At 42.2% G+C, this 11,686-nt stretch overlaps 1 protein-coding gene across 7 annotated transcripts in view; it reads left to right on the top strand.

The window, feature by feature from the left end:
* LOC142354422 (uncharacterized) overlaps window positions 1–11,686 on the top strand; it is a 203,213-nt gene that overhangs the window by 92,763 nt on the left and 98,764 nt on the right. For all 7 annotated transcript variants that reach the window (XM_075406711.1, XM_075406713.1, XM_075406712.1 and 4 more), the window contains exons 11-12: window positions 217–297; window positions 881–1,033. In XM_075406711.1, coding sequence (XP_075262826.1) covers window positions 217–297; window positions 881–1,033 — 234 coding nt within the window. The remainder of the gene's footprint in view (window positions 1–216; window positions 298–880; window positions 1,034–11,686) is intronic.

Below are 11,686 nucleotides of genomic sequence, written 5' to 3'. Positions count from 1 at the left end.
AAAAAAGGACAATTGAGTTTGTTCTCAGTAAATTATTAACAGAGACGGGAAAAGTTCATTGGTCTTGTTAGTACAAATAGATCCTCAAAACAATTTTTATACTTTAGACCAGGTAAATTGCAACAATTATGTCAGTTGGTGATAGTCCTGATTTTCTGGTGAGAAAAATATTGTGATCTTTTAACCTTCAGTTTTCTCAAAAGGTTTTTATTTCAGGCGGGCGCAACTTGTCTTCACGTTGCTGCAACCCAAGGTCACGTGGCTGTCGTCAAGTCTCTCTGCCAATCAGGGGCTCAGGTAAGTACTATTCCCAAGCTTTCCTCCCGATAATTTCCTCATTATAAAAAGTTGGAATATATAATTGGGAAAATTTAGCCAATTTTCTATTTTTGCCAAAATTGTCAAAAAATGATCAAATTTACTGGTTTTTGTTCACAGGTATCGCAATTGAGAATAAAACCAATGAAAGAGGAAGTTAGAAGTTAGAATTTTATAGGAAAGATCAGATGCTAACGCAATTGGAATTTGGGGGTGAAAAATAGGGTGTCCTGTTTTTTCATTCCTACTCTTTTAACCCCCCACATTTTAACCCAAATTATTTAACCCCTATATTAAACAATAGCAATGTGGATATGAGAGTTAATTGACGGATATATTCCGTGCCCCCCCCCCCCCCCCCCGCTTAGTAAGCAAGGAATTTTTAAGCCCCACTCACCCGCCGTCGCACGTGCTTTATTTTTACATAGTAATATGCTATGTAGCAACAGATAAATTCAAAGAGGGGGGGAGAGGGGAGGGGAGGGGGGGGGGGGGGGGTTAGGTACGAGGGGGCAATAACAGAGAAGGTCTTACTTTTAATCAACAATTTATAAACTGACAGGTTGACTTCACAAACAAAGAGGGTCAAACTCCCCTTCATCTGGCAGTGGAGTGTTGCAAGCCCATGGTGGTCCAGACCCTTCTTGGATTCGGAGCAGATGTCCAGCTCGCATCTGGCATAGCCGACCAGACACCACTGCACTTAGCTGCTAAGGTTACGATTCTTCAGGAATTATTCTGACCTTCGTTTCTCATTCCCATAATGTCTATTTGACCTCTTTGGTTTTTACGATATTACTTTAATATTAAAAAAGGAACACCGTAATTCTTCTAATATTTATAAAATTTCAGTGATAGCAAAAATATACAGAGATAGGCTGTGTAGATAACTAAATAATTATAAACAAAGAAAACGGTGATAAATTAGGCTATGGTTTATACGAACAGAGAAATTACTGTTAACGGGGTGGAGGGAGGACAGTATCATAACTTAAATACAATAAAGAATGAAAGTTAATTGAACTTAAAATTTTTCCAAGTAGCTACACCGTATTGTGTATTGTTAGGGTCCTTCTTGCATTCATTAAAAAACTGCTGATACCGTTTCTTTACACGCCTGTATGATTTTGATAGACAAGGATCTTGGTGTAGAATTATGCCGAAGAATCCTTCTCTTAATTATAGTTTTTCCCGCAAAATACATTTGGAAAAATTTTGTGTAAAAAATTGTTGGCTTTGCTCGTTTATATGTGTTACGTAGTAAATGAACGAATTATTAGCCAATAAGAATTGAGTATTTAGATTCGAATTTAAATGCGTATAAAACGTTCTAATATACATAGAAAGTTCCGAAAAAATTCATTTAACCTAATTTTAAGTAAATATAACCACTATATGTATCGATTAAGCTGGTTTTCGGCTTAATATTTTTAGGTTTTCTAGATAATTGCCGATTGAATACGAACTGATTTTGACGTCAATGACATCAGACAAAAAACCTGTTAAATGAACAACAAAAAATCTTGCCGTCTAAGTTCCACTTGTTGCCTTGATCGTTGCTGACACATGCTATCTTTGATAATGCTTATACGTTGTTATGTACGTCCTAATGCTTACACGTTGTTGCTATTTTTACATGAATCAATTCAAAAATATCGGACTACAGTTTTTTTACTGAGTTTATATTGGTGCCGCGCGGGCTTACGAATACTAATAGTTATGATAAACGTGAGTAGTTTATTATTCAATATAATTCACTTTATACTGCCTTGTTGAGAGACGCGAAGTTAACTTAAATAGCAAGTCATGATCTATGTGTGGTTTGGAGTTTGTGCTTCCTTATGACCCACCAAATCTACCAAAGGACCACACTGGGCGATTGTACCCAAGATGAGCTTGAAAAACTATACAAGCAGACGCTGACCACTCATGGCATTGCGACAGAGGTGCTGAACCAGTACGACAGTGCTATTGGCAAAGTTCTGTCTCACAAATTCTGTCCGAACCAAATTGGCGGTGAAGGTTGGCCCCCACATTCAGGTTATGTGATAGCGTCTGGATTGACCCGGGGACTACATCAACTCGGAGGCCTATGTTGGCTCGAAACAGACGTCACCAGTGAAACGTCCAGGAACAAACTGACGAAAAAAACTGTAAGACGGCACAAATTACTTTAATTTTTTCGCAGTAAATTCATAATTCTAACACAGAATTTAGACGGCAAGAAACCCAACCCGTGAGTTTTTTTGGATAATGAATTAGTAGAATTAAACGTATGTTTGTAGAAAACATGGGTGAGGCGGCCCACAAGAAAAATTGAGGCGAAAAAACATCGAATTTGAAAATTTTTGGTAGATTTACCAAAAATTCGAGAAAATTGATACAGTCGGTTTGTATATCAAAAAATAATCTCTGACATAGAGAAAATTGAGATAAAATAATACTAAATTGTTCTGTTTTGAAAATTTTTGGTCAATTTTGAGGCAATTCAAAAAAATTAGAAAATTATTACCGAATATTTATAAACCGTATTTTCGAGCAAAAAAGTGTCCAGTTTAGTGGAGAATCGTTCCGTATTCAAGAAATTGCAAAAAATTGACCAAAACAATAAAAAATTGGACAAAATCATTAAAACTTTGACAAATTTGTCAAAAAAAATCAATTTTCCAGCAAGAAGGTTTGTAAATTGAGTGAAACTCAATTAACACAAAAAAAGTTGTAAAAATTTTTACAAACTCCGGCCTGCAAAAAATTATCGAATTCCCATGATTTTTCTTGTCGATCGTTTATGAACCGTTTTGCCCGCGTCCTTTTCGTCCTTTCGCTCTTTAAGTTTTCCGTGTTACTTTTTTTTCAATAACGTCGCTCTCCCAAAACTTCGCCTTTCGTTTTTTCCGCTACTTTTCCGGATTTCCGTGTAGTATTTCATATGTGATGAAGAATGTTGTTGTTTTTGCTGTAGTATGTTGAGTATGCTAGTATGCTGTTTTGTTGTTTAGGTCTCAGAGCTTTCTAGGTTGTGACTTAAGTTTATTCTCGAGTTACGGCTGGATTGTCCTTTGACTTTTCATCTTTACTAATTTACTAGCCCTCCTGTTGTAGTATTTTGATTTTGCTGCTGTATGTTTGTGTGTACCTGTATGATTGCAAGTTGGTTTGGTCTTGTTACCTTCTAGGGTGTGACTTAAGTTTATTCTCGAGTTACGGCTGGATTATTTCTTGACTTTTCCAACTGTCTTAGTCTACAAATACACTATTGTAGTTCATTCAATTTTGCTGTAGTTTGTTTAATACCGTTAGTATGCTGATTGTTTGTTTTGGTTTGGGTTTTGATAGGTTGTGACTTAAGTTTTTGCTGGAGTTACGGCTAGTAAATTTCTCGACCTTTTCATCCTTTTAGTGTACTACTGCATTGCCGTAAATTACTTTGTCGTTAAATTTGTCGTAATAGTCCCATAATGAACTCTGTTAGATTTTCTTGCAGTAGCTTCTCTCCTTCTTCCTAGGGTGTGACTTATGTTTGTTCTGGAGTTACGGCTAGGTTGTTTGGTTGAGTTTTCGCTGCGGTCTGCTCACATAGTTCTTTCCGAACTCATTTCCCGCCTGTTCTTTCCCCACCATCCCGTTTTCGTTGCGTCGCGCGTTGCTCGCTCGACTTCCCGCACGTCCCGTTTCCGTTACGTCGCGCACTGTTCGCTCGACTTCTCGTCTGTCCCGTTTCCGTTGTTTGGCGCGTTGCTTGCCCGACTTCCCGTCCGTCACGTTTCCGTTTCGTCGCGCGATCCTCGCTCAATTTCCCGTGTGTCCTTTGTCTCCCTCCGCGTTGAGCGCTTAGCGTTCAGCGCTCCACTTCTGTTTTTATCGGGCATTGTGTGCTCGACGACCTTTTCTGCTCTTTGGGCGGTTTGTTTTTCAGACTGTCTACAGTGCGCTGTGTTTGGTTTCTTTTGCGTTGGGTTTGTTTTGCGTGGGTTTGGTTTTTTGGGGTGTGCATATAATAGATAACCGTGTGCAGTGGTAGGTTAGCTGGTCTTTGGAAATAATAACATCGCGATGTCTAATAGTCTTGATCCAAAAAGTCAAAAAGTTGTACGCTGCCAAATCAAAGCGTGAGGCTGAATTGCATACTATACATGAAGATATTCTTCATTGTATAAATAGTCAAAGTAGGCGAGTGAAAACTGAACGCCTGGTAACAAACTGCAACGAAGCATTTATGACTGTTGTAGACAAAAATGAGGACCTGATTGCATTTGCTGGAAAAACGGAGGATCCAAGTGCACTTGTACCTTCATTAGGGTTTTACTTGGAAGCAATGGCAACTAAGAACGACAATATGCTCACTTCAGCACGAAACTACATCAACTCTGCTGATGATAAAGCAAGTGAGTTCCAGGAACCAAGGGCTTCTATTCATTCTAGACTTCCCTCAATTATGACCTCGTCAAAGACATCTAGTCAGCGTAAACATGATTACGTAGTTGCTAAAATGAAGCGGGAAGAAATTGAAAAACAGAATGAGGCAGCCATTCGCCTTGCTAAACAGAAAAAGCAAATGGAATTAGATGAACTGGAGGAAAACAACAGGAAACGTTTGGCAGGGGCAACTCTGCAAGAATTTGAATTGCTGGACGCCGTTTCTAAAGGTAGCCAATCTGAAACAACTGCAAGTGCTAGGAGCTCAATGAGAAGTGAAAAGGCTGTCAAAGACTGGATCAACACCTCACTTGTTTTAAGTTTTCACAATGAGGAGAAAACTAGCGAACCACAGATTATGATTGACCCTCCAGAATGTCCTAGCCACAACAACGGCAAAACAGTGGAAGATCAGAACACTGAAATTTCAAGGCATTCCATTCCAAAAAGTTGTCGAGGCAATTACATTTTAAGCAATGAGACCTTGCAGCAACTCGACCCCTATTATACTCCACCTGAAAATTTTTTGGCTGCTGCTAACACACAGGCGTTGTACGAGGCGCACCTAAGGGCGCAAATGAATCAAACAGGCCAGCAAGGCACGGCGCTCCCAAGCATAACTAACCAAGGAACCGCGGATAGTCAGCCGCCTTCTGTACACGCCCCAGGGGCTTCTTCACCACCCATTCAACAACCCATTCCACCACAGACGTTCGCACCACAAGAAAATCAAAATAATGCATCCAAGTTTTTTCCACGCGCACAATCCAGGGGACCTGAAACATCAAGTCTGCCTAAGAATAATTTGGCCCAGCAAATATGCTCCCGACAACAAATTAATTGTGTCTCCCGAGCACCAAACTCCACTCTTCCTCCTTTCCCGACAATAAATCATCCAGCTCCCGTAATAAACGTTCCCTTGCACCCAAGCGCCCCACCAAGTCCAAACACTCAACAGCACAACACCAAACCCGCTCATCCTAATGACCTTCCCATTCCGAACCTAGTCTTCGCACCTAACCTCACTGCTCCCATCCCAAACGCCCCTTTGATTAACCAGTCTCTCGTCAACAACAATTTTTAGAATAGTAATAACCGAGTACACAAAGTTGTACGTTCTGTTGCTCCTCCTTTCGCAAATATGCCCAATATCCCTCTCGGCCAAAGTTTTGTGCCAAATATGAGTCATTGGCGTTTTCCGCAGCACAGACCGTCATTAGTCAACCAAGACATTACTACCGTAAATAATGTTGCTCCAAATGTACAGGCACACATCGCACCATCAGTAACTAATTTTCCACAACAAATATATTCGAAAACGCCCCTTTTGATTGATATGCAATCACCATCCGGCACACATCAGGAAAACCCGATTGCAACTACAAGTAATATTGTACCTGGTCTGGCCACTCCGGTTTTTCAGCCAACATACTCTTATGTCGGGCCCACCCCGTTGAGTTGGAGTGGCCCGCAGGTGTCTGCACCTGCCCCAGCGATACCGGACAATGATGCAAGAAAAATGACCCCTTGCCAGAATGGAAACTTGCTCAGTATAATGGCGATCCATTACAATGGCACGAGTGGTATGGTCAATTCAAAATCGCAACTGACTCGCAATCGCTAACTGATGACGTTAAATTGACATACCTCAAAACCCTCGTCACCGGTAAAGCAAAGATTGCAATCACCGAGTTTGCTTACTGTGGTTTAATGTACAAGGATGCTTTAAGGACTTTAGAACGTAAATTTGGCCAGCCACAGGCAGTCGTAAGTGCACACTTGGATAAACTAAGCAACTTTCTGCCTCTTAAAATGCACAATAGTGATAACATCATCAACTATTCTGCAGCTATATCCAGCCTCGTTGGGGTTTTCAAGTCAATGTCATATGATGCTGACTTGAAGAGCGCTTCCCTACTTAACCAAGCGGTACAGAAGTTACCACCAAATATGAAAGAGTCATGGTCGCTCTTTACGGTTAAAAAGCACTGGGTTAAGCCTACCCTCCTTGACTTTAACGATTGGCTTAAAGAAAAGGCAGAGGCCCATGATCTTATGAAACAAAGCGCAACCAAGGCAAAACCTGAAGATAACAGCACTTCAACAACCAAGACCAAAACAGCCTCAAAAGTGTTTGCATCAAATTCACAACAAAGGGAAACAAAGAAGCAATTGCCATCTTCTTCCACAAACACTTACTCTCGGTGCGTTGTATGCAAAGGTAACTACCGACTATGGGAGTGTCGAGTTTTCAAGGAAAAGACTCCAACCGAGAGAGCTAAGTTGGTGGCGGATAACAAACTTTGCTTTTCGTGCTTAAGGGACAAGCACACGTTCCGCCAGTGCCCTCAGCCAAGAAAGTAAGAAAGTGCCAAGCAGAGGGGTGTAATAGTTCGCACAACTCACTATTGCATGGAGCAGATAGGGTTTTCCCAACAAAACAGTCAACAAATCCCAATAATATCCAGTCTTCTGGCAACACAGGTCAAAGTAAAGCAACTACTAGTCAACAGCCGTCTAATAAGACCACAACAATGTCATCTGTTACTGTTTTTAAGGGGCTCCTTCAGGTTACGGAATTGCAGTTGGTCAATTCGTCCGGTTTAGATACCAAGGTTTTAGTATTGTGTGATACCGCCTGCAGTAACTCTTGGGTGGCCGGTAGTCTCGCAGATAGACTCGGTTTGCACGGTAAAGCACTAAAGCTAACTGTCAAGGGTATTAATACCGAAGAAGTAGTTGACACTAGGATTGTCGAAGTTACTGTGAAACCAAGAGAACATCAAGATTTCGAACCATTTACCATCAACCCTTTTGTTAAAGAGAGTCTGAACGTCGGCTCTGATATAATTTATGTACAGGCCCTGCAAGAGACTTAACCACAATTAGCGGTCCTTGATCCCGTGACATATTCCTATAAAGACATTGAGATGATACTCGGACAAGATGTCTATCATGCCATCCGCCCGTTAGAATACTTCTCTGCCGATGAGAAGCGTTCACCCGTTGCCGTACGCTTACCCATAGGTCGGGTCTTAAGCGGTCTGTTACCATCAAGTTCTTGTTTAACCTCAACGTGCTTTAAAGTGAATATCGAACATGACAATGAGTTAGCAAGTCAAGTAAAGTCATAGTACGACATTGAATCATTCGGGGCAAACAAGCAGGTCGACTCCAGATCTGCAGCAGACGCAAGGGCTCACGAGATCCTTGAGAGTACCACCATACACAATGGCCTGAGATACGATGTCGGAATGCTGTGGGCAGCAGACAACATCCAGCTCCCAAATAGTTACTTCTCCTCCCTTGTGCAACTAAAAACACTCGAAAAACGTTTGGCCAAGGATGAAGACCTCAAAGAGAAGTATACTAGTACCATCAAGGAAGACCTAAAAAAGGGGTACGTAATTGAGGTTCCGGACGCTCACAAGGTTGAGAGCCGGTCCGATAAAGAGTGGTACCTACCCCACCATCCGGTTTTAAACCCGAACAAACCAGGTAAGGTGCGTAGGGTGCTCAATGGAGCAGCAAACTTTCATGGCGCCTCACTGAATAAACCTTTGCTCACTGGCCCTGATCTGCTCCAAAATCTTATTTACGTACTTCTTCGCTTCCGACAACATCCATATGCCGTCTCCGCCGACATCGAGGGAATGTTTCTACAGGTTGGCGTGTTACCATCAGATCAACAATCACTTCGCTTTCTGTGGCGGGTAGTGTATCAATATACGCGCCATATATTCGGGGCTAAAGACTCGCCCACATGCGCCAACTATGCACTGCAACGCACTGCGAGAGACAATGCCATGTTTTACCCCGAAGCTGCAAAAGCCGTCCTTGAAAACTTTTACATGGACGATTACCTTGACTCAGTGGAGTCTCCTGAAAAAGCCATCAATAAATCGAAGGAATTGGTACATCTTCTCCATCTCGGTGGGTTCAAGCTTACAAAGTTTGTAAGCAATGTGCCAGATCTAGCTGATCGAATTGATGGTTCTCCTCAATCTACTGAGCCCAAGGTTATTGTTTCATGTCAAGAGGATTCATCGCACGTGCTTGGGCTAAAATGGGACCACCCTAATGACACTTTAGTTGTGAGTCGGGGTACAAGCTGCGATATCACCAAGTCCCTCACGAAACGCTTGGTCCTAGGTCTTGTTTCGAAAGTCTTTGACCCCATTGGTCTTGTCGCACCGTTTACCGTCGGTGCGCGACTGCTCTTAAAAGTCATCTGGCGTGTCACAGGACAACAATGGGATGACGAGCTCCCACAGGACATGGTTCAAAGATTTTTGGTTTGGAGTGCGGACTTACCAAAGCTTGGAAACATCAAAATTTCCCGAAGTTTCTTTAGTGGACCCTTTGATAATATAGAGTTGCATATGTTCGTGACAGTTCTCAGGATATTTTCAGTGCGGTCGCATTCTTGCGAGCCCGTGTAAAAACACCTACGGGCGAAGAAAAAAACAGAGCTTGCGTTTGTTTTAGGGAAAGCGCGCGTGGCGCCAATGAAAGTAATGACTGTCCCAAAACTCGAATTACAAGCAGCTCTACTTGCCGCTCGACTGAAAAGGGAAATCACACAAGCACTTACCGCAACTGTTAACCAAGTATTCATGTGGACAGATAGCACGACCGTTCTCCAATTGATTAATTCTAATGAAAAGCAACCAATCTTTGTTGCAAACCGCGTTTGTGAAATTTTGGAGTAACCAGCGTTGACCAATGGAACCACGTCGCAACTAAGGATAATCCAGCTGACGCTGGCACGCGTGGAATGTCCGCTGAGGTTTTGCAGCTAAGCAGTTGGGTCAATGGTCCACATTTCTTAACTAACTCAAGTTTCCCTTTCGTGCCGAACAGGACGTCATTAATAACATCAAATTTGGCGTCAACCAAGCAGTCATTATGGAAGACACTGTTTCTCTCGCTACATCTGTTAAAAAACAGACAACTCCCGTTCCGTCGTCATTCCCATTTGATATGTTTAGTTCTTAACAAAAGCACTTGCGCATTGCCGCATACGTTCTCCGGTTTTTGCCGAAACATGCCGGCTACCGTAACACCGATGGTAGCATTACCGACCCTACTGAGCTTGACGAAGCCGAGCGTCATCTACAGTATTTGGTGCAAGGAGAGTCTTTTAAAGCCGAAAGAAAAGATCTTCTTGACAATAATTTCGTTAAACGGAGTAGCCAAATTGCTCCACATTCACCGTTTATTAGTCCAAATGGGCTAATCCGTTCCTCGGGCCGCATCAAGCGGTTAATTGAAGTTGGGTTTAACGTAAATTACCCAATCATCTTAGATGCACGTCATCCGTTTGTAAAACTGTTCCTTGAACACACGCACGTAAAGCATTACCATCAGGGTGTTGAATACCTAAGATCAATTGTGCAGGAACACTACACAGTTCTGAAACTAAGATCATCCTTGCGTTCCATCAAAACACACTGCCTGAGATGCCGAGAATTCCAAGCTGTAACTAAGCAACCAATCATGTCTGACTTACCTAAGGAGAGACTTGCTTACCAGTCTCCTCCCTTCACAAACACTGGCGTTGACTACTTTGGGCCATTCTATGTTACTGTCCGCCGTACTACTGAGAAAAGGTGGGGCTTCCTCTTCACCTGTCTCACTACTCGCGCTGTCCATGTCGAGATAGTTACATCCATGGACACCAGTTCTTGTGTTATGGGAGTTGAGCGGTTTGTGTCACGTAGAGGTACACCTGCCATGATTTGCCTGACAATGGGACTTACTTTATTGGAGCGGAGAAAGAACTCCGAGAAAGTATTGAAAAGTGGAACGTTGTCAACATTGCAGCTGAGCTCGCTCACAAAGGCATTAAGTGGAGGTTCAATCCACCCAGCGCACCACATCAAGGTGGTATCTGGGAGAGGTTGGTACGCAGCTTCAAACGCGTGTTGTATACTATTCTTGGCACGTGTCGCTTCACGGATGAGGTACTGCATACTACCTTTTGTCTCGTGGAGAATGCTCTCAATTCGCGTCCTTTAACACCCGTAAGCGCTGATCCATGCGATTTGAACGCCTTAACGCCCAACCACTTTTTTTTAGGAGAATACTCTACTGGTATTCCGTCTGTTGTCGGCAATAATGAGTTTGACCATCATAAACGTTACGCCCGTGCGCAGTCGTACGCTAATGCGATCTGGTCCCGTTGGATCAGAGAATACGTACCGACGCTGAACCGACGCTCTAAGTGGCACACGCCTGCCGAGCAACACCTTAAGTCCGGTGACTTGGTTTGGATAGTTGGGGAAACCAACCCTAGGGGTTACTACCCAACCGCTCGGATTGTGGAACTCCGTTACGGCTCCGATAGCGTCGCGCGCTCCGCCGTTTTACGTACGTTGACCGGTTCACTCGTCCGTCCACTTGTAAAACTTGTACCAGTTTTCCCAACATCTTCTTCCGGGCCGGAGGATGTTACGTAGTAAATGAACGAATTATTAGCCAATCAGAATTGAGTGTTTAGATTCGAAGTTAAATGTGTATAAAACGTTCTAATATACATAGAAAGTTCCGAAAAAGTTCATTTAACCTAATTTTAAGTAAATATAACCACTATATGTATCGAATAAGCTGGTTTTCGGCTAAATATTTTTAGGTTTTCTAGATAATTGCCGATTGAATACGAACTGATTTTGACGTCAATGACATCAAACAAAAAACCTGTTAAATGAACAACAAAAAATCATGCCGTCTAAGTTCCACTTGTTGCCTTGATCGTTGCTGACCAATGCTATCTTTGATAATGCTTATTCGTTGTTATGTACGTCTTAATGCTTATCAATTCAAAAATCATTTCAAAAATATCGGACTACAGTTTTTTACTGAGTTTATAATATGAAAACTTGCTGTACGCAAGTACAAAACTGAGCGTGAAAACGCCGGTTTATTTTTACTGAATAAAACTAGATATGTG

This window comes from Convolutriloba macropyga, chromosome 15 (genome assembly GCF_964194025.1).
Source record: "Convolutriloba macropyga chromosome 15, txConMacr16.3, whole genome shotgun sequence".
In the NCBI taxonomy this organism is placed as follows: Eukaryota; Metazoa; Xenacoelomorpha; order Acoela; family Convolutidae; genus Convolutriloba; species Convolutriloba macropyga.
This window is presented reverse-complemented; position numbering and strand designations above follow the sequence as displayed.